The 24,796-nt window shown below is 34.9% G+C and overlaps 1 protein-coding gene across 2 annotated transcripts; it reads left to right on the top strand.

The window, feature by feature from the left end:
- Positions 1–230: 230 nt before the first annotated feature.
- Positions 231–23,327, top strand: LOC138699968 (UDP-glycosyltransferase UGT5-like). 2 transcript variants are annotated; one of them, XM_069826211.1, is made up of 6 exons: positions 234–301; positions 405–579; positions 12,000–12,821; positions 13,132–13,354; positions 18,725–18,944; positions 22,396–23,327. In XM_069826211.1, exons 2-6 carry the CDS (start codon positions 574–576, stop codon positions 22,679–22,681), a joined length of 1,557 nt encoding a protein of 518 aa, XP_069682312.1. In that variant the 5' UTR covers positions 234–301; positions 405–573; the 3' UTR covers positions 22,682–23,327. The 2 variants fall into 2 exon arrangements, with proteins under 2 accessions (XP_069682313.1, XP_069682312.1); XM_069826212.1 differs by lacking the exon at positions 405–579 and having other exon boundaries at positions 231–301.
- The last annotated feature ends 1,469 nt before the right edge of the window (positions 23,328–24,796 follow it).

The following is a 24,796-nucleotide window of genomic DNA, read 5'->3' on the forward strand; positions in this document are numbered from 1 at the left end:
AAAAAATGACATATCCGTAAAAAAGTTAAGAAAATGCAAAAAAAAATGTCCTAACGAATTGCTTTTAATTAACTCGGTTTTTAATGTCATACATTTCCACGTATGCTAGCAATGTTTAAACCTTCATAGGAAAAAGATGCAAAATCATTCATTGCCTTGCCCTAGTAATAAGTAAGGACAACAGAATAGAAATCTGTAATATCTGCATGACAAAGCACATTTTCTATCCACTCAGACATTGCTGCTCTCAACATTCGCGAATAGTCAATAAGTCGTTCATCTGGTAACTTCTAATTTAACGGTAAGTGAGACTGGTTAACATCTTATCTGCTGGTGTGTATAACGATAAAGCAGGGACTGTACCAAATAGCCACCCTTATTAACTGGCACAGACACCCTTTCAGAGGGAAATAACGGTCCGTTGTTACCTGAACTTTCATCAGTGGCCGAACATCTAGTGTAGTGAACACTTCGAGATTTACGAAGCCATGTTCTTTATCTGAGCGAAGACGGCGATCAACATCTGTGAAATTGTGATAAAATAGAAGCTTCGTCCAAGAAGATAACGTAACAATGAAGGTGAGTGGCATTGCATTCCTTTGGCTAAACCAACAAGATATTATTAAGCCCATCGCTACGAAAGTGTAAATATTCTGGTTTGCTATTTTCCTTTGTTAATACGTACTGTATATCGTGAAGAAACATATTTACAAGATTCAATTACTGTATATCAGACATGTCAAAAATCAGACACTGAAAGTGCAGTGTATGTGCGCGAAACGCCGGTCTGTGCAGATTGCGTCATTCACGTGTTGCTCTTACCAGTTCTTAGCGGGAGGGATGTACAAGAATCTATTCTGCGCTTCTAGTGTTCAATTAAATTGACATTTGGACATTATAAACATACTTAGCAGAAGGAAAGAACACAATTATTGTCAGTGTCTATGTTTGACAATAATTGTAACACAAGAAACAATAGACTTACTCGGTTACAATTCACAATGCAGTCGTTTGTAAAGAATAATTTATTTACATGATTTGTATACAGAATTTGAAGAAAATATAAATATTGCAGTAATTTCGAAACAACAAAAAACGAACACAATATTTCATTTTACGTAGTAGGTACTGATTATTTCAAAGCAATACTCTCTCATTGTTCCTCAAGCATTATTGGGACCATTGGTGCACAAATGCTAAGAAAGAAAATATTTTACTCCCAATTACATGCAATAGGACATTGTGAGGCTTTTACAATGGAATCATTTCCTTGCTGTATATTAATATAAATTCACATTATTATTAATAAATTGGATAAATTAAGCTTGAATTTAAATTTATATATTGTTTATTTGGAAAACGTTGAGAGCAAGTATTAGCAAGTTGGGAGCGTTACTGAATTGAGTTAAAAGAGTACTTCACAAGCTGTGAAACGAGGACATTTTCTTTATGTCAAGTTTAAAGATTTATTAACGTAAGTATATTAGATCATATAGTAACGTGAGGTGGAAAATTCGCCATTATGTATTATTTTTCCAGAAAATTTTTCCGCCTTACAAATAATTGCTTTCTTCCTTCCCTTACAACCTCAAGAGCCTCACATGTATTCCTCACTATATTCTCATCACTCATCAGCTTATCAAATAAACGTTGTAAGTCGTCTAACCATTGATGGCTGTGTTAGTACAGACTCCAAAACAACATCATTGTCATGTTTGTCTTGCCGTGAGAGTATTAATTAAGAAATAAGAGCAGGCGAATATCATATTTTGAGAACTTTACTAATATGATTTAAATTCTCATATCACTATTAGGTCCACATGATATGATGAAAGCCTTTCATTTTAAAATAATTACTACTGGCTGAGGAAAACATCATAACAGTTACGTTATATGATTCGTGATTTCTCTTCTTCGTTATATCTGTGGACTCCTCACTTTATTTTTCATAACGTATTCACAATCACAGCTCAATGAGCACCCGTACTGATCTGTGTTACTGAAACAAAAGCTGATCTGCTACTATAGGTACTGTACAGCCCTGTCGCGTTCCCCTCCAAGCCGATTCACTCCCTCCAGGTAGGGGAATAGGAACTGCACGTTGCACGCAGACCAATGCACAATGTACGCGACTGCACAATGTGCAGGGTTTTGACATGCCTGCTGTATATTCATCGAGCGAGGAACAGCAGGACGAGGGTGAGAAACAGAAATAATGCTATTATTATTATTATTATTATTATTATTATTAGTAGTAGTAGTAGTAGTAGTAGTAGTAGTAGTAGTAATTAGTAGCAGCAGCAGCAGTACGGTACCGTATTATTCAATGTAATTAATATAGTTAGAAAAGCATTGAAAGAACTGTAAAGTGTAACACAAGTTTAAATTCAATACGATGTCGAAACCTTTACTTTTATGTGTGCCAGTATTCGTCCATGTAATATTGTTAGAAAGCATCTTGCTGTAAGGCATTTAATATTTGTTACATTTCTTCCTTTTCTCCGGAGTTTCAAGTTTTGAGGACCCTGCGTCATCTTCGTATACATGGTCTTTTTCTTTTCCAATATCGTTAACAGTGCTCTCATTAATTTTAACACAAGCCGCAGTTCTCGTTACGCCTTGCACCAAAGGTCTTTCTCCCTCTCAAAATGCTCTCTTACGTTACACACCATCTCTCGCGCTTGACTCTTTAACGGGGCACCTTGTAATACAATATTCTTTGCTCTCCGCCTGCGTTTCCTTCCTCTCGATATTGAACCAGTCACCAGTTCAGAAACTCTCGCAGAAACTAGAAAACACACACTAGTCACTCACTCCACCAATGATAACGAAAATAATACGTGTAATATAATTTAAACACACTAATTATTGATACACTAAAATAATAATACACACAATAATAAAATTAAACAATATTTTTAATTCATACAACGCACGCGCTAACCAGCCAACTCAAAGTCATTCCGGGCATCGTATGCACATGCAACTTGTAAACATAGGCACTGCAACACCGTCCCGTTACCATGGTTACGCGTCTCTCGTGATTCATTTGAATGGTTGCCATGGAAACATGCTAAAGGCGCCATTTGTCAGTTCGGAAGTAGTTTTGGACATACCATAGTTAATCATTACACAAACTAGAAGACTGTTTGCTTCTATGCCGAATATCTTTAGTTGAAGTCTTTCCGATTTCTAGTGAAATTTATGCGGTACTATAGTTGGGATAGATTTCATAGGAATGTTCCAGCTTTTTCCAAGTATTCAAATTACTTTTTTTTCTTATTTTTTAGTATCTTTAATAATTTATTTTAATCCAAAATATTTAAAATGTGTTTTAATATACTTCAGTTAATTCACAGTTTATATTGTTTGATTTTATTTGTCTGCTGTCACCATTCCCTATGTCTCTAGAATCTAGAACAGTGGTGGGCAGATCTTGAGATACTACCCGCCACACAGAGGAGAGTTTGTGTGGTAGGGGAACGTACTTCACCCCTTCCATGTGCAGTGGCGAACTGCAAGAAAAACATAATATAAGATATTATCTCACATTGTCTCTACCGTGTGTTAAGGATGCTCTGATCAATATTTAACAATTACGTTAATTGTACACATTTTATTACATGAAGTTGATATAAAAATAAACGATAATTACCTTTAGATCCATGCTGACTGAGCAATGTCTGAACTTTCATCTAAAGCTAGTGAATGAACTATTCATTGGGAAATACTCGATTTTAATTGCTCATCCATCAGATATGAAATATCTTCTATTCTTCTCCCTATAGTTAGTACGATGAGACAAACTAATGTTTTTCATATTGTTCCTTTTATTCAGGAGATAGAACACTCGCCACACTTACTAAACATGATTTAACAAATTCCCCGTCACTAAAAGTTGTCAATGATTTTGCGACTTCCCATGTAAGTATGTAACTGGCAAGAATTTCCCTAATTTTTTGAGTCATGGCATTCGCTTCCTCTCTATTCTGGTTACTTAATGTTTCGGTTTTTAATTTTTCAAGCTGCTCCCTATAAATTGAAATAGAGAGAAACAGAAAAGAAAATAGAAAGTAACTTATAGAGAGAAATTTTGTTTTAAAATTTGTAAAAACAGAAAAATGATCAAGCTAATATTTTCATTTTAGCTTATTGTATAGGTATTAAACTTCAAACTACGATTATATACCTGTAATTAAGCTGTGATTCTTATGACATGTATATTGCTTCTGTGCGTTCCTATAACGATTTTGTTACACAGTAAGCATATCACGTTTTCTCCATGAGCACAACAGAAGAATTTTTCTTCCCAATCTACTTGGAATGGGCGTATGTGAGTATTCAACATCGCAAAAACAATCCGTCACATTGACTAGGGGTCGCTTACAGAGGGGATGGAAGTTGGTGGGAGGAACGTGACGTCAGAACTCTCCCCTCTACCGGATGTAATCATGATTACCAGTTTGCCCGCGTCTGGTCAAAAACATCTCTTTTCTAGCCCTGTCTATTCTTTGGTGTAAACAATATTCATATGATAAATATAACATTTAAAACAAAAGTAGCACCACTTTCGTCTCAAAGTTCATCTATTTCACAGTAGCGGCTCGCCGTAAAAAGAATAGGTGAAGTGCTGTTCACATACACAAATGCACGAACAGTTTTACCAATATAATGAGTGGGCCTACTATTCGTAAACTACGTACAGTTGTAATAGTTCTGGAAAACATGCAAATAGGAAAATTAATTTATTTCAGGACTCACCCAATTTCTTGCATACCAAGTCAATCCTCCTATCTTTTAAAGCAGCAAACCTGTCGATGATGTCTTCATAAAATGTCTGAGTTTAACTAAGGGTGGACAGCATATCTCTATGCAAAGCTATGGGGCTAATAATGAAAGTCTCTCCTGTGATGTAGCATTCCGAGTGAAATTTTCAATCTCTTCACACAGAAAAGCTTCTTTCATCGGAAGAATTTTTTAAAGTTATTTTATACAACTTCTGTACTTTCTTAGCACTTTTTAAAACAAATAACAAATGGAACTGTAGGTCGTCCAGAATTTAAAACATCTTTTTTATCTTCATATTTAAGTCTACAAAACGACATTTCTAATAAATTACAAACCGTGTCATTTTCGGGATACATATTTCGCACTAATTAATCAACATTTTCTATGTAGTGGTACCTAAGTATTTGTATAATAGCACTATGATGTAGGATTAATACACCATGTACACTTATCACTAATATATTCTAAATATATTAAATAATAAGTTAATATACACAATGTTAAATTACATGCGTATATTTACGTGCGCGTTAAACTTTCAAATACAAGCGTTAGAACAAAACTGCCAAGATCACAACCTCATGAGAAAAAATAATACACGCGGCGAAAAACAACTTTTAGGCCCAATTGTATAAAACTACCTGACTAAAGATCAACTTTGATCGAAGATCGAAAAGTAAACCGAGTTCAGACACTTCTTCTATTGTATAAAACTTTTCTGCGATCAAATTACCTTGGTTCAAATGCAATCTAAGTTCACGTGAAAAGGATTTGGCAACATCGCATAAACAGGTGAAATACGTGATGCGCGGACCATGTTATACAGGTTTGTTCAGTGTTGCCAATCTAGCGACTTTAACTCTTTTTTCAACAACAATTTCTTTTAACTTTTATATTGCTTAAATAGGGATTTAGTGACCTTTTTAGCACCCCATAGTGACAAAATTTAATCTTTCTTTGTTGATAATGAGAAATCTAGCGACTTTGCAACTACTTTTTGGCGACTTTCCGTATTACACTCTGTTGGAGACACTAGTTTTTTTGTACAATGTAAATAATGGCGGACAATAAGAAGGAGATTGACTGTTCTCCACGTTGTTATCATGTTATGGTGTTTGATACTGCTAAACATAATAAAGCCTTATAAAACGACAATTTTCGTTTAGTAATACAGTTAATTGAACATTTATGAATGTACCTATCATATCCATTAATAATTAATGATTGTTATAAACATAATATAATTATAGGTTATGTTATTTGATACTGCTGAACATGATAGAGCCTTATAAAATATAAGAATGTTTGTGTATTAAGGCAAGAAATTGAAATAAATATATATAAATGTACCTAACATATCTATTAATATTAATAATAATGGATATTTTATTTGCACAATCTGTCACTCGTATATTTCAAACAGAAAAGAAATAACTGAACTTGGATCATCTAACTTAATCGGAGAAATTTTTTCAGTCAAAGTTGACTTTAGTTTGAGACAAATTAATCTCAGATTAGACTTTATACAACACAAAATTCCAAGTTCAGCTGAAACAAGGATCAATTTAACCTCTGATCTAAGATTAAATGGTTTATACAATCGGGCCTTAAACTTTGCGAATGTATGTGGGGTGTATTCCTGATAAAATAACATAGAGCCAGCTAATTTACCACTGCAGGGGTGGATGCTTGGAAACAACATCACTACATCTCGCCAAAATGTAAAAAAATTGTACAAAATTGTAAAAATTGTAGAAAATTACTAAATTGTAAAACTATAAAAATTTGTAAAAATTGTAATTGTAATATTGTAAAATGTTGACATGTTCCACATCTTAAAGCTTCATTGCTCATGTAAGAGCTATGGAATAAAATGAATGAATGAATGAATGAATGAATGAATGAATGAATGAATGAATGAATGAATGAATGAATGAATGAATGAATGAATGAATGAATGAGGATACTATTCTCGAGTCAGGTAGTACATACTGTAAAATTTCACAGCCCTTAAACAATAACCCCAGGTCTTGGAGACGAGCTGCAACCCTTCTCTATTATTAGTACCGTTAGATCTGCAAACTGGTTATTCCTCCTTCAAGAAGTCTGAGGCCCGATTGTATAAACCATTTAGGCCCGATTGTATAAACCATTTAATCTTAGATCAGAGGTTAAATTGATCCTTGTTTCAGCTGAACTTGGAATTTTGTGTTGTATAAAGTCTAATCTGAGATTAATTTGTCTCAAACTAAAGTCAACTTTGACTGAAGAAATTTCTCCGATTAAGTTAGATGATCCAAGTTCAGTTATTTCTTTTCTGTTTGAAATATACGAGTGACAGATTGTGCAAATAAAATATATTATTATTAATATTAATAGATATGTTAGGTACATTTACATATATTTCTTTCAATTTCTTGCCTTAATACACAAACATTCTTATATTTTATAAGGCTCTATCTGTTCAGCAGTATCAAATAACATAACCTATAATTATATTATGTTTATAACAACCATTAATAATTAATGGATATGATAGGTACATTCATAAATGTTCAATTAACTGTATTACTAAATGAAAATTGTCGTTTTATACAGCTTTATTATGTTTAGCAGTATCAAACACCATAACATGATAACAACTTGGAGAACAGTCAACCTTCTTCTTATTGTCCGCCATTATTTACATCGCACAAAAAAAAACCAATGTCTCCAACAGAGTGTAATACGGAAAGTCGCGAAAAAGTAGTTGTAAAGTCGCTAGATTTCTCATTATCAACAAAGAAAGATTAAATTTTGTCACTATGGGGTGCTAAAAAGGTCACTAAATCCCTATTTAAGCAATATAAAAGTTAAAAGAAATTGTTGTTGAAAAAGAGTTAAAATCGCTAGATTGGCAACACTGAACAAACCTGTAGAACATGGTCCGCGCATCACGTATTTCACCTGTTTATGCGATGTTGCCATATCCTTTTCACGTGAACTTAGATTGCATTTGAACCAAGGTAATTTGATCGCAGAAAAGTTTTATACAATAGAAAAAGTGTCTGAACTCGGTTTACTTTTCGATCTTCGATCAAAGTTGATCCTTAGTCAGGGAGTTTTATACAATTGGGCCTTAATCTTAGATCAGAGGTTAAATTGATCCTTGTTTCAGCTGAACTTGGAAGTTTCTGTTGTATAAAGTCTAATCTGAGATTAATTTGTCTCAAACTAAAGTGAACTTTGACTGAAGAAATTTCTCCGATTAAGTTAGATGATCCAAGTTCAGTTATTTCTTTTCTATTTGAAATATACGAGTGAGAGATTGTGCAAATGAAATATCCATTATTATTAATATTAATAGATATGTTAGGTACATTTATATATATTTCTTTCAATTTCTTGCCTTAATACACAAACATTCTTATTTTATAAGCCTCTATCGTGTTCAGCAGTATCAAATAACATAACCTATAATTATATTATATTTATAACAACCATTAATTATTAATGGATATGGTAGGTACATTCATAAATGTTCAATTAACTGTATTACTAAACGAAAATTGTCGTTTTATGAAGCTTTATTACGTTTAGCAGTATCAAACACCATAACATCATAACAACTTGGAGAACAGTCAACCTTCTTATTGTCCGCCATTATTTACATTGAAAAAAAAAACAGTGTCTCCAACACAGTGTACGGAAAGTCGCCAAAAAGTAGTTTTAAAGTCGCTAGATTTCTCATTATCAACAAAGAAAGATTAAATTTTTTCACTATGGGGTGCTAAAAAGGTCACTAAATCCCTATTTAAGCAATATAAAAGTTAAAAGAAATTGTTGTTGAAAAAAGAGTTAAAGTCGATAGATTGGCAACACTGAACAAACCTGTATAACATGGTCCGCGCATCACGTATTTCACCTGTTTATGCGATGTTGCCAAATCCTTTTCACGTGAACTTAGATTGCATTTGAACCAAGGTAATTTGATCGCAGAAAAGTTTTATACAATAGAAGAAGTGTCTGAACTCTGTTCACTTTTCGATCTTCGATCAAAGTTGATCTTTAGTCAGGGAGTTTTATACAATTGGGCCTGACAGTTCTCCGTAACTGAACGACTGAGAAACGCACTTCACTCATACAATCTTTCTTTAGTGCGTGACGTCACGTTACCATGGAAACCAAGTGTTGTATGAGAATGGGAGCCCAAATAATTTCACCTGTACAGTATTGTAAGTTGCAATAGTCACCGCTCGGCGCTCGTAACTGTTGACATTATTCTATTCGGCGGACGGTTACAGGTAGTATTTATACAACTAAACACTGTTTATAACGACAGAAAAGAAAACTTTTTCTTATTTTAGAAATACGATATCGGTAATAACTGGAATTAATTATTAATATGAGATAAAATTGTGTTTTACATGTAAATACGTGAAATGACACCAACTACTTCACCTGAATAACCGCCCCTGCTATTTCATTTGTTTTAGTAGTACAATAAAAAGCCTCAAACTAGTAATAATACTATTATCATGGAGCCGCTACGGTGGGCTAGTGGCGAGATCGCTGGCTTATAATCTTGTGGACCAGGGTTTGATCCCCAGCGTAGTCCCGATTTTTAACTTATGTTGGTCAAGCACCTGGTCCATGTAACACAGGGATTTTTCTCGGAAGCTCCATTTCCCTTCCGTCATCCAAACAAATCTCCATCATCATTTCATCTCATCGTGGGTCTAGCGTAGGCCAGCCACCCTCGGCAACGACTCTGTCTGTAAATTGGTCTACATAACTGGCTTCTTATGGGTGAATGACGAACAGTAAAATATCCGTTATTATTTAAAAACATATTATTACTGCTAATTATAATTTATCCATCTTGATTACTCAACTTTTAACACTATATTACTTCGGAATTATTTTCGAGTGTTAAATACTAGCATTTATACTAAATAATATATATATATATATATATATATATATATATATATATATATATATTCCACACCTGTGAGTAACGGTTAGCGCGTCTGGCCGCAAAACCAGGTGTCCCGTGTTGAATTCCCGGTTCGGGCAAGTTACCTGGTTGAGGTTTTTTCCGGGGTTTTCCCTCAACCCAATATGAGACATCACTCAAAGTTGGGTTTCTGGCGTCTTGTCAGCTCATTTGAGTTGTGTGAATATAAAGGGGAAATATTGTGACGGTGTCGTGTGTGGTTCCTGGGTAGCTCAGTCGGTAGAGCATTATTGCGCTAAGCGAAGGTCCCGGGATCGATACCCAGCCCCGGAACAATTTTTCCCCTGAAATTATTCAAGTCTGCTTCACAGAGAGCTATTACCTGAAAGCCATATTTGCAGTAAAATATCGTCTGTAAGTTTGTAACGACTGAGACAAATTCGTATATCTGTTTCTATTTCTGAATAAATTAGGAATTAGTATATTAAAATACTGTATTTCGCAAATTTAATTTAGAAAATTTCAACACAAGATATTAATAAAATATTCAACCATTCAATGTCATCAGATGCAAATGATAAAGTTACGTCAACAGAAGTATTACTGAGTCTATACAGTACTACATTCAAACCAATATTAATTTTGTATATTAAATTTTTCTTTATACATAGAGACGCAAGGACAGATTTGAAATAAGTGAAATGTCTTATCGTTTAATGAGCTCCATAAAATGGATAAAATTACAAGTAAAATTACCCAAAATAAATTGAAAGATAACATAGTAGAAAATATAGAATTATACATGTCCTGGTCAAAGGAATAGACCTATAGAGTGAGTAAGAATATATGATAGAAGATTACGAAAGACAGCCTTACTTACATACTTACTTACTTAATGACTTACTTACTTACTTATGGCGTTTAAGGAACCCAGAGGTTCATTGCCGTCATCACATAAGCCCGCCATCGGTCCCTATCATGAGCAAGACTGATCCAGTCCTTACCATCATATCCCACCTCTTTCAAATACATTTTAATATTATCCTCCCATCTACGTTTCGGCCTCCCCAAAGGTCTTTTTCCCCTCAGGTATCCCAGCTAACACTCTATATGAATTTCTGGATTCACCCATACGTATTACATACCCTGTCCATCTCTAACGTCTAGATTAATGTTCCTAATTATGTCACGTGAAGAATAAAATGCGTGCAGTTCTGCGTTGTGTAACTTTGGCTATTCTCCTGTAACTTCATCCCTCTTAGCCCCAAATATTTCCCTAAGAACCTTATTCTCAAACACCCTTATCCTCTGTTCCTCTCTCAAAGTGAGAATCCAAGTTTCTCAATCATACAGAACAACCGGTAATATAACTGTTTTATAAATTCTAACTTTCAGATTTTTTGACAGCACACTAGATGACAAAATCTTCTCAGCCGAATAATAATAGGCATTTCCCATAATTATTCTGCGTTTAATTTCCTCCCGAATGTAATTTATATTTGTTGCTGTTGCTCCCAGGTATTTGAATTTTTACACCTCTTCGAAGGATAAATCTCCAATTTTTATATTTCCATTTCTTACAATATTCTGGTCACGAGACATAATCATATACTTTATCTTTTCGCGATTTACTTCCAAACCTATCACTTTACTTGCTTCAAGTAGAATATCTGTGTTTTCCCTAATTGTTTGTAGATTCTCTTCCATCATATTCACGTCATCCGCATAGACAAGAAGCTGATGTAACCCGTTCAATTCCAAACCCTGTCTGTTATCCTGAACGTTCCTAATGCCATATTCTAGAGAAAAGGTAAAAAGTAAAGGTGATAGTGCATCTCCCTGCTTTAGCCCGCAGTGAATTGGAAAAGCTCAGATAGAAACTGACCTATACGGACTCTGCTGTAAGTTTCACTAAGACACATTTTAATTAATCGAACTAGTTTCTTGGGAATACCAAATTCAATAAGAATATGATATAAAACTACAAAAGACAGCCTATTATTGCAAAACTAACTGTAGAAGTAACGGCAAACTAAATTGAAAGTGATTAGATAAATTCTAAACATTAAGTCCTAGAATGGGTCTCAGGTCTAATTTTTTAACAAAAAACAACTGATGGAGAAGTTTCATAGTTCATAGTTTCTTCTATTTTTGTTTGTAATTTTGAGGAAATTCTTTTAGGAATAATATTTAATCCTCTCTTTTCACCTCATCCCCTTCGTTAAAATACAGTTTGTTGTTATTAGGCCTAAATTAGTTTTATCTGTTTCAGATGAAAACCACGTTCCTATTGTTCATCTTCACCTACCGGTGGTTAACTGCAGCGTCAGGGGCCCGGATTCTAGCCATATTTCCATACATCGGAAAGAGCCATTTTAACGCCTTTGAGCCATTCATTAAAGAACTTGCAGCGAGAGGCCACCAACTCGTTGTGGTCAGCCATTTCCCTCAGAAACATGCTATAGCAAACTACACAGACATAAGCCTAGTGGGCTCTATCAAAATTGAGTCGACGAACAGGGTTGATATTGGAAAATTTTCAGGTCTTACAGGACTTAAGACACTGAAGAAGGAATTAAGTCAGTATTATGAATCGTGTGACAAAATGCTATCTTTTCATACGATCCAAGAATTGATGAAGTCCGACATGGTGTTTGACCTCGTAATTAGCGAGTCGTTTTTCTCGGATTGTTTTCTTCCTTTTGTGGACAAGTTCAAAGTGCCAAACATAGCGATGAGTTCATGTCTGTTGTTGCCATGGACTAATGATCGCATGGCTAATCCTGACAACCCAGCGTTTGTGCCAACCTTGCTCACTCCGTTTTTAGACAAGATGAGCTTGAGTGAAAGAATAATGAATACAGTAACAAATGTCGGACTTAATCTTTTCTTCTTCTTGACGGAGAGATTTGTGACTGAAAATTATGTGCATAAACACTTTGGTGAGAGTGTTCCCAAGCTCTATGATTTGGCAAGAAACACGAGTTTGGTACTTGTTAATACACATTTTAGTTTAAATAGGCCTCATCCACTCGTTCCCGGGGTTGTGGAGGTTGGTGGACTGCATATTCGACCTCCGAAGAAATTACCCAAGGTGAGTTGCAAATCCAAATTCATATCTTCTTAGCATAGCTAGGAACTTCGTACCAAACACTAGATTTCAGTTGATTACAGCGAGGATTATAGATGTCATCCGCGCCTCGCCCTGCTCCCGCTCGCTACAGACGATACACATGTTTACATAAACGCATAGTGGCATTCTGTGAAGCTGTGTAGAGTCATGAATAGTTTGAAGAATACTGTTAATTTATGTTGATGTCTTATGTTCTTAACACACTAGTACTCGTCGGTTTGTAAGTTACGAAATACGACACAATGTAAATAATTTCTTCAATTTATTACAGGACTTGGAAGATTACCTAGATGGAGCTGAGCATGGTTTAATCCTCTTCAGCATGGGATCCATGCTACGGGCAGATAGTTTGCCTGCTGATAAGAGGGACGCATTCCTGCAGGCGTTTTCAGAGCTTCCTCAGAGAGTATTGTGGAAATGGGAGATGAGGAACATGCCTTTACAGCCGGAGAACGTGAAGACTGCGGAATGGTTGCCACAATTCGACATTATCAGTGAGATTCTTTTTATTGTCAAACTGGAGTTATTGAATCGCTGGCAAATATTGAATTTTTAATGACTATTTGTAACTACTAACTATCCATATGTGCTTAAATGGAGTATATGGATAGTATTTTTGCTCTCAGACTGTGATATATTCTGCGTACAACTCATAGGAGGGAGGGATGAGATGAGAAGAGATAACCATTACGGTTGGATATAAACGAGATACTCGTAGGAAAGATAGCGTAGTTCCACAGTCTACCATATACAGTCACGAAGTTTGAGTTTTGATGGTGCTAGAAACAATAGACTGTGACGGTACTATTTTGCATTGCCTGTAATGAGGCGATATTAGCGATCCTAGTGGTGAGCAACTATCTAATGTTTGCATATTTACTACGTATTGAGCTTCGTGACTGTATATACTAGACTGTGGTAGTTCCGTAGCGATTAGTAGCTATAGCCTGGTTCACACGGGGATAGTTTACAGCAGTCAAGTGCTAGAAGCCTCTAAACTTGACGTCATATTTGTGATCACACGGGGACATTGAACTTGAAACCTTTTTCCACACGTAAAAAAACGCGCGCTGAATGTTGCATGCTTAGAGGTACACTGTTTTGAGGATTTTTTTTAACTTTTTGCGAACCACTTCTAAATTAATGTTTTGGACACTTTGATCCTTAAGTTTCGTAACAAGTTTCTGAAATAATTCCCTCTAGTTTAATTTTAATTTTCATTAATACTGATAATATTTCTAAATACATAGATATCCACAATTCTTTTCTACATTGCTTTTGTAAAAATATAATAGTTGAATATGACTAGATTGAAATTAGTAACATAAATAAACACTTTGTCTCAAAAAAGTAAAATTCCACATTATAACATAACAGACACTTCATAGTAACACTGTGTTCAACATTCAGTTATATATTTATACTAGGCCTACTTAAAATCTAAATAAAATTATGTTTTTCCACCGATTTCGAAATATAGCAATAGTTCTTCTGTAAACATGGGGTTTTAATTTATACCACAAACAAAAGTTACAACATGCGACGTGTCAGACACGTCTGTGATTTCATCAAGAAATAATGAGAAACAGATTCTTTATATAGGCCTAAGTGTTTAGCCTACTCTTCCCCTTCAGTATCTTCTGCTAATTCTTATATCCTCTTGGCTACAATGTTTCTAGATAAAAAAAATATATTTCTTCGTACTTTCTTATATAACTGGGAGATATTTTGGCTACAGCGTCTAGAAACTCTTAATAAAAACTCCATCTCACTAAGAATGACACGACTTTGCAATTTCGAGGGGCATAATTATCATAGCTAACTGATAATACCATGCAGATTTCATAAAATATTACAATATGCAAAATAAGGAAAGTGCGTAATAAACTGTTATGAGATTATGATTAATATTTAAAAGTTAAAAATGAAAATACAATTCGTAATTAATTTAATATACTTGCATCAGAAGTCAAATCTTTGTTAAGTTACAGTTTATGGTCACTTACAATATTTTTATAATTTTCTTCTGATATTTTTCGTAATATCTTTCTACGTTACATTTTATTTTACTAAAAATAAGTCTTTATTCTGGGTTAAATTTTCTGTATGTTCTCTTGCATGTAACCTACGTACGCGTTGCACACCCCTGGCCTATGACTTACACTAACCCCTATTAGTAGACTAGCCCGTATATTTAGGACGTTCTTGCCTAATATCCCGACGAGAGGTGCGGGCACTCTGAGCTCTAAAACGCGTGCTTGCGTCTATGGATATCAATTGGCATGGCTAACTTACTGTCTGAATGCTTTGCTTTCTATCTATTGTGTCCGGTCACTGAAGAATATTTAAGGCTCCACGTGGTTAAATATTGCATTCTGTTTATAGTAGTTGGTTTATGAACTTTATATTGCAAGTATATAATTTTATTTTATCGTTACAGTTATTGCAAATGTTAATGCTTATCCTCTCCTATTTAAAATACAATAACGACCTCGTGAGATACAGAATACTATGTCTTGTAAATTATAGAATTTTAATCTGACAGTAAGTTACTGTTTTGGTTCGATTTTAGGATTACTTTTTACCGCTAGGAAGTTTGAATGTAAATATTGATTCCATAGTAAGCATTTAAATTCTACTGTGATATAATTAATTTGTTTATTAAATAACATAAGGTCCAGGATAACAGAGAGGGTTTGGACTTGAAGGGTTACATCAGCTGCTTGTCTATGCGGATGACGTGAATATGTTAGGAGAAAATCCACAAACGATTAGGCAAAACACGGGAATTTTACTGGAAGCAAGTAAAGAGATAGGTTTGGAAGTAGATCCCGAAAAGACTAAGTATATGATTATGTCTCCTGACGAGAATATTGTACGAAATGGAAATATAAAAATTTGAAATTTATCTTTTGAAGAGGTGGAGAAGTTCAGATATCTTAGAGCAACAGTAACAAATATAAATTATACTCGGGAGCAAATTAAACACAGAATAAATATGGGAAATGCCTGTTATTACTCGGTTGAGAAGCTTTTATCATCCAGTCTGCTGTCAAAAAATCTGAAAGTTAGAATTTATAAAACAGTTATATTACCGGTTGTTCTTTATGGTTGTGAAACTTGGACTCTTACTTTGAGAGAGGAACATAGGTTAAGGGTGTTTGAGAATAAGGTGCTTAGGAAAATATTTGGGGTTAAGAGGGATGAAGTTACAGGAGAATGGAGAAAGTTACACAACACAGAACTGCACGCATTGTATCCTTCACCTGACATAATTAGGAACATTAAATCCAGACGTTTGAAATGGGCAGGGCATGTAGCACGTATGGGCGAATCCAGAAATGCATATAGAGTGTTAGTTTGGAGGCCGGAGGGAAAAAGACCTTTAGGGAGGCCCAGACGTAGATGGGAAGATAATATTAAAATGGATTTGAGGGAGGTGGGATATGAAGATAGAGAATGCATTAATCTTGATCAGGATAGGGACCAATGGCGGGCTTATGTGAGGGCGGCAATGATCCTAGCCATTAAGTAAGTAAGTAAGTAAGTATTAAATAACATAAGACAATTATTACATAAAATTAATATAAAATATAACTACTGGATCTACTATAGACACACTTTAAGTTTATATTGAAGAATTATTTTTTTACTAAGTCCCGCATAGTTGGCTTATTAATAAAACTTCTTTGACCTTATTTATTCAACTACTGTTCTGATTTTTACACTTGTTTTGGATTTCCATTAATGCGTTGAAGTTTTTAGACGGCAACAGATAGGAAAGTATGCAATAAAGGCAAGGTATTCCAGTGAAACGCTACAGTAGGCACTAGATGATATAAACACTGGGAAATTTGGTCAACAGAAAGCTGCACGCTTATATTCCATCCCAAGACAAACACTAGTGAATAAATTGAAAAATAAATACTGAAATAATTTTGGGAGACCAAATATGTTTTTATCGAGAATGTTGGTACTTAGTCTGTGCTATGATGATTTTGTAATAGTCTCATATATAGGATGACTGTTCCATGGTAGGCCTACAGCCAATGGCACTGAACTGCATGATACCATCTCCAGTTACAAAGTCAGTTATAAGGTCAAGAACGGAAGGCATGATGTGGCCTGACCAGTTTGAAATACTAATAAAGAAAGTTACAGTACTAAGTTGGTAAATAAAGAACTGATTATGTTAAGACTGTGAATATATATATATATATATATATATATATATATATATATATATATGTATATATATAGGTAAAGAACACACAAAAATTGTGTTTATATTTTCTGTTGTAGTCCTAGTAGGTTATGTTTTTTGTTACCGTACAGTAAATCTTGTACGTTTTTAATTATTTTTTGTGACTCCATATGAAATAAAATTGCATAGTTATATTTTCTTATTGTTTGATGAAAATTTACCTTGAATTTGGAGGGGAATAAAGAGAATTGAATTTAACAGGAAAACACGTATGAGGTACAAAGTATCTCCAATAGCCGTGTTACTTTGTACCATTATTAAATATGAATTTTCATCTATTTAAAATGTGATTTTTTATGTTTATTATATCTCAACTCATAAAATAAGTAGTCTTCTGAAATAATTTGCTTTTAAACATCAGTTTCAATAGACATTATTTTAGGTAAGCATAAAAGTATGATAAAAGTGGTACAGACTTACTCCAAATAACTGTATGTAGTCTATCGTCTTCATTTTTATGTACAAATTGTAAATATTTTACTACAAAAATCTACATAGAGGTCATAATATTTGCCGACACATTTTGAACTCTATCTAGGCACACAAGGGGAAAGAAACTGCCACCCTCCCCATTATCTCCTGGCTTAATTTCCTCACGAGTGATGGAGAAAGTTACATTCCCTTTCTGTCTTATACCGAATGTTGCACACCTCTGCTCTCTCTTACTTATTTGTCCGATTCCACAATCTTTCTCGCTATCATAACTTAAATACTCGGTCACAATATAACACGCTAGAAATACCACTCCACACATCATCTCTTTATTCTTCATCTTTCACTGTTGCTACTTCTCGTCACTGGAATTTTTTGCCGCCTGAAGTCAAGGGCTGCCGAACTTTAATTTCTTTTAAATGTAAATTAGAAAAATATCTTACGATGAGTTGTCAGACCTAACGCGTTGCAAATATTTAATGCGACGTATTCCACTGTATTTATTTTTTGTTTCTCACTTCTTTTGTTATGTAATCATGTAAATCGTGTTTATTTATCACTTAACACCAATATGTATTTCACTTAGTTTTTTTATTATTACTTTTTATTACTAGTCTATTATTTTTTTAGTGTGTACATTTTATTCAATTGTGAATCCTACTTACTTGTAATCTAATACTAATATGTATACCAATGTGTTTATTTTTATTTTTACTGTGTGTATTCTGTTTTTGTGCGATTTATATTTGATTCTAACAACATTAATATGTATTCCACTATGTTTATTTTCATTTTATGAGGTAAATTTTCATGTAACTACCTCTTTTTGATCTCATTATATACTTAAGTCGTATCAGTATGTAAATACTTAGGCCCAAATCCGATCCAGTTATATGTTGAACTATGTAAGCAAGTTTCGATCCTAGTTGAATGTAAGAGAAAGCCTTACGGCCTTAACTCTGTCAGGTTAAATAAAGCCATTATTATTATTATTATTATTATTATTATTATTATTATTATTATTATTTGTGTTACTTATGAGGTTCAAACCTGTCTTCGGGCAGTTGACTAAACAACAATCTAGGTACTTATAATAGATAACATATCAGAATACGAGATGTAATTACTTAACATCCCTAATGTAACTCATGAATTTTGTGTTGCGCAGATCATCCTAACGTGCGCCTGTATTTGGGGCATGGTGGACTGTTGGGCACGACCGAGGCCGTATATGCAGGAGTGCCAATGGTGGGCATTCCGATGTTTGGAGATCAAGCTATGAACGTGAAGGCTATTGAAGTTGCAGGAATGGGGCTTACGCTCGACTTAAATGATATCACTAAAGAAAATGTCCTCAGAGTTTTACGAACAGTATTGTACGAACCAAGGTAAGAGCAAAATGTATTATTAATAACAACTAAATCTTATGTAACACAAGTAAGTTTTAAAAAGCGCTACTAGTTTACGTAACCGCATATCTCGGTCTTACAAATATAATCTCTTTTTTGTTCAGCCTTTTATAATAAGCTGTTGGGTGACAAATATGAGAGATATATCCAGGAAAGATTCGTTCACAATAATATTAAAGGGTGCTCTTCATAGACATTTCGCTAGCTCGCGCTACGAGCGTGCTAAACTAGCCCCGACTATCGACTGATTACTTGTACAGGATTCATTTATCATATCATATCGCTAACACTGGTTTATGAATACGAAAAACATTAGTTCGCTGATCATCCACCGGAAGCCCGCGCTAAGAATGTCTATGAATATGGCCCTAAGTTTATTATAAGCTGCGTCAGTGGCCTAGCCTAGCACTCTGGTATTGCAACTAGGTGGCCTGGAGCCTGTTTCATAAAAGCTAAGGTTGCTATTCATAGACATTTCGCTAGCCCGTACTACAAGCGTGCTAAACTAACCCCGGCTATCGACTGGTTACTTGTACGGGATTCATATAATGATATATCGCTAACACTGGTTTATGAATACGAAAAACGTTAGTTACCTGATCATCCACCGGAAGCCCGTGCTAGGAATGTCTATGAATAGGGCCCTAATAGTCTTGTAATACCAGTGTTTGACTTGTTATCTTGTCTAGTTTTACAAGTTTGTGTTTCATGAAACTACTACTGAACGTTACAAGTAACAAGTAGCAACAACTAATGTTACAAATATTTCCAGTTGAGTTCTACAAGTGTCTTGCTTCATAAATAACCACTACCTGTAAGAAGTTATGATAATAGTGAAAGCGTACTAGTCCAAAGTTGGATGTCAAAGAAGATACAAATTATCTTTAAGTTGTCTGAAAGTGGTTTAGTGATTGAGAAAGCGGTGATGAGTTTGATTTATTCAAGTGTAAATAAGTAAGTAAAATGCATCTAGATACTTTAGGTTTAATTAAAGTTGGGAATTAACAAATTAAAATACGTAAATATCAACACAAACTTAAAGTGAAACAAATGATGAATGCGTGCTTTACAAATTTTTACACATTATGATGAATGACTAAATATTTTAAGTTTTTTACATCAAAAATTTCTCCTCCTTTCTAATAAAATAGATTTCTTCTTTCCCAACCAAGTGCCCATTAACAAATTCTTCTATATGAATACTATTCTCCAAGCGCCTAGCTTTTTTTTATTTTCCCATCTTCACTGAACAGCAGACCTGAACTGTGTAAGTAGGATTACATGCCGCCGATCTCCATATACAGAATGGTCCAGAAGTCCGGTGACATAGACAAACTTCGATATTAGTACAGTTAGTGGAAAATGAAAAGAGGGGAAAGTTTTTGGAAATATGTAATTTTGAATGTAATGTGCTTGAAATTTTCAACTTAGAATACGCCGTTGAGGCAGTACACTAGTACGACACATTCACCAACCCCAATGCTGCCAAATTAGTGTCTTTTCCGCTAGTTTTAGCAGACATTAGATACGTATTATTTAACGGAGAACAATATTGTTGACATGCAGGTTAACGGTTACCTTAGTATTTCAGCTACATCTAAGCTGGAATACAGTTGCCTACTCTCATACTGTACCTGACGTCACAGCCCAGGGATACGTCCCGACTGATACAATATAGAACAGCATCTTACTCACGCTCACTCTAGTTTGGGTTGAAGCCGGACCACGCTCATAGTGAGTGCTTTAAACCAGTGAAATTTAAAAGTCATATTATTTACTTAACGTAACATTTGTATTTGTGACGAGGTAAAATACCGAAGACAAAAAGGTCGAAGTATGAAAGGCTGGAGGACTTAATTCAGAATTCGGAGCCAATAATAATTTACATTACATGTAAGTTGTGCAAAGTCCATAGATATAAAAGTTACAAGAAAACAGTGCATTGAAAGACACTGCAATACAAAAAGGCATAGAAATATGGTTGAACGTAACTCAAAACAAGCAGTACCATCAAACTCAGAGAGAGTACCATATGTTTTGTAGGGATCTATGTGCCATGATGGTCAATGTCAATATACCGCTTAATAAATGGAACAATAAACACTTTAGAGAATTTCTAGAAAAGTACACGAAGGAAAATATTCCAAGTGAGCCCCAACTCCGTCAGCACTTTTTACCCATACTTTGTGAAGAAAAAATATTTTTTCACGCAGGTAGGCCCTGGCCAACTTCGGGCTGTTGCGCCGTTAGATTATAAAGTCAGTAGTTGCTCTACTTTTATTTCAGGTTGGATGCACTCTATGAACATGCAGTAAGAACATGTTTGTCTGTCTCTTTCTCTGCTGCATCACCTGAGTTCCACCTACTGTATAGACTATTTACCCGCAACTTGAGTCTTTTGGTAGCAGGAATACTAAGCTTAGTTATTTAACTTTTCACATTGATAGCATAAGAATTCAGGGGAGTTTTATTTTTGCCTGGCGGTTTTCCCTGAACTTGTATTAGCAACACTGAAAATGATCTTCGTAATTTCGTAATTTACCCAGTATAATGGCAATTACGACAACGTAAATGTCCCCTTCAAGAACGACGAATGTGGCAACAGGATTTAACGTTCTAATTGAAGCTTCTGCCAGTGTACAATCTCAACGGTGTAGTCAACGTTGAAAATTCAAGCACATTAGATTCAAAGCTACATATTCTGACAGCTTTCCCTTCTTTCCATTTTTGGCTGTGCACTATAGTAGCGACGCTGTTATTCCCGGCGTGACTCCTCCTCTTTGCTTACATCTTAGGAATTGAAGGCTCTATAAAATCTATGTAGGTAGTATCGTTCGCCATTTTTGTTCTTTCGTTGCCGAGTTACCAGACGAGGAATCTATTTGCCACACCGTTAAACATTATCATGTCGTAGCTCCTATGATAATAAATCAACGCACTGTAATTCAGCAAATAATTGATCAGCAAATAACGTCCTAGTGTGCTTTCTGCGAACGCCAACGAAAGAGCCAAAATGGCGGGCGATTATATTAAGTATTTATCGAGCCTTAGGAAATGCATAACGTCATCATCAGCGAATCACAAGGCGCACACATTTAAATGTAGCCGACCTGCAACGTGATTGGCTACCGGAAATAAGAGCGACGGGACTTTAGTAACGGAGTTTGTCTACGGCGCCGGACTTTTGAATCATCTGCTTTACTTACTTGCGGGTTGTTTGGAGGCTCTAGGTAACCAAACGCAGGATTCTATGTAACTAACATAACATTATTCAACGCTAACCGTTGTTGATGCACAATACTGGCGCTTTAAATCAACTTTTCCCGAATACATCTACTACAATGTTGCTATGCAAAAATAAAATATTTTAAGTTTAAATAACTATGATTCAATTCGCGTTTTGAAGTTATTCACGATGGTGTTGTTACAGTTACAGAGAAAATGCAAAAAGAATGTCTAAAGTCTACCAAGACAGACCGATGTCGGCTATGGACACTGCGATCTACTGGACTGAATACGTCATCAGGCACAAGGGAGCACCGCACCTGCGCACTGCAGCGTTGGATCTGGCCTGGTATCAGTACTTCCTGCTAGATGTCCTCGCAGTCATCATGGTCTGCGTCACTATCCTGTTATTCGTTACATACGTGGTTTTGAAGAAACTCACTAGAGGAATATTCTCGCCAAAGCCTAAAAATAAGTTGAAGTTGAGCTGAAATTTTGCAGTTACTTTAGACGTAACGCCCAGCAGTATCAGCGAAATACTGAACTAAATACAACTCTTAATTCATTCCTGACGATTACAGAACCCATGTAAAATCAAATCTGTAACCAATGAATGATGAAACATGATAGATTTGTTAAGAGTAGGGAGACTACAGTACGGTACAGTCCAAATATGACATTTGGGGCGCGTTTACTTATAAACCAATAGCCAGTACAGTGCTGCGTTGCCGCGTACGGATATTCGTTGAAGTCACTTGTAAAAATAATACTGCACTCGGATAAATTCTTCATGACAGAGTCTCTACATGTAATTAGACTACGTAGAATACCTACACACAATTCAAATATAAATCGAACTGACTTTGTCGATTCTGAATTCGCTCATACGTGCTACATGTCCTACTCATCTCAACATCTGGATTTAATGTTCCTAATTATGTCAGGTGAAGAATACAATGCGTGCTGTAACTTTCTCCATTCTCCTGTAATTTCATCCCTCTTAGCCCCAAATATTTTCCTAAGCACCTTATTCTCAAGAATTAAGAACTAATACCAAAAGAATTTCTAAAATTTTCCTATGAATACGCAGTAGCTAGAGGTAAAAAGGTACCAGGAAACTGAAAAAAAAAAAAAAAAAAAAAAAAAAAAAAAACACAGGCTAGCACATAGCATTTAATCGGACAAATTTGAGTGACTTTGTTCTCAAAGACAAAAAAATAGCAATTAGTTTTCATAATTCAATTATGCATTACTTTTATATTAGATAACTCATTTCAGGTTTATTTGTATTTATAATGTGCAGAAATTGTCACATCTATAAGATTTTTTGCACGTGGATCAAACCTCCCATACTATAGGCCTAGGGCAAACCTTCCTTACCTGGGGAGGTTTGACCAGCTATGCATAAGTTTATAAAAATAAATATTTACAGATGGCCTATGAGTTCATAGGAGGCAGCTACGAAATTTACAAGTCACTCAGTGCTCTTCATATGCTATAATAGAATTACTTTTATTTTACAAGATTTCCTGACAAAATAAAAAAACAGAATTCTTAAAATGGATCAAACCTTCCTAGTTTCCCTATATTCCTTTTGACAGTAAAAATAAAGGGACACAAACAACATTAAAAACGGAAGTTGTCAGGTGTGCAATATAACTACAAACTGACCATAACAAACCGATAGAAGAGACCCAATCTGCGACAGTGTCCAGCCGCATTTGAACTAAACATCTTTCGTCAGTCTTGACAATCCTAGATCGTACGTAATATCATACTTGGCAAACTGCGAGAGATAAAATGCAAGAAATGGGAATTTAGTGGGGATATCCCATTTAATAGTAGTAGTAGTAGTAGTAGTAGTAGTAGTAGTAGTAGTAGTAGTAGTAGTAGTAGTAGTAGTAGTAATAATAATAGTAATAATAATAACAATAATAATAATAACAGCAGTGGAACTAAAATAGAACATTAAGTTATTACATGAAAGTTACGCGATCCTCGAGATTAAGGTGTCAAAGTTGAAGAGGGGAAGTTGTGAGCTAATTATGAGGAACTCGCGAATTATGCATGAAAGTTGATAGGTCTGTAATTTAATCACAAAACGATGACGTGAGGACATCAACCTGCAGCATCGACCTGCTTCCGATACGATCCATCCCTTCGCCTCACTACCTGCGATAAGGCTTGGAAGCATAATACATTACAATTTAGCTTACTACAAAAATATGTATACTACATATGATAGTAAACAAAATAAATGAAAAAAGTGAACAACAAAACTGTTGATGTACTTTACAGTAGTGGCAAAAAAACCGGACCGACCCTTGTAGCTGATACAAAAGAATCCTGTGCTGTGTATCGTGTCAAACTCTGATAATTTCAATATGGATAGTGAAGCCAGAGGTATGTACTACTATTTAATGTAAAAATACGCAGTTATCTTTGCCGAATAGAGGTAGAAATGTAATATTTATGGCAGATGAAAATAAAACTCTCAAAGTTTTTTCGTCTGCAAGTTTGAGGCACTGAAGGAAACAATAGACGGTAAGAATCGAAGAAATGCAATAAATTTCATTGTTACAATTAATTATACAAGATGGATGTGT

Source organism: Periplaneta americana, chromosome 5 (genome assembly GCF_040183065.1).
Source record: "Periplaneta americana isolate PAMFEO1 chromosome 5, P.americana_PAMFEO1_priV1, whole genome shotgun sequence".
NCBI lineage: Eukaryota > Metazoa > Arthropoda > Insecta > Blattodea > Blattidae > Periplaneta > Periplaneta americana.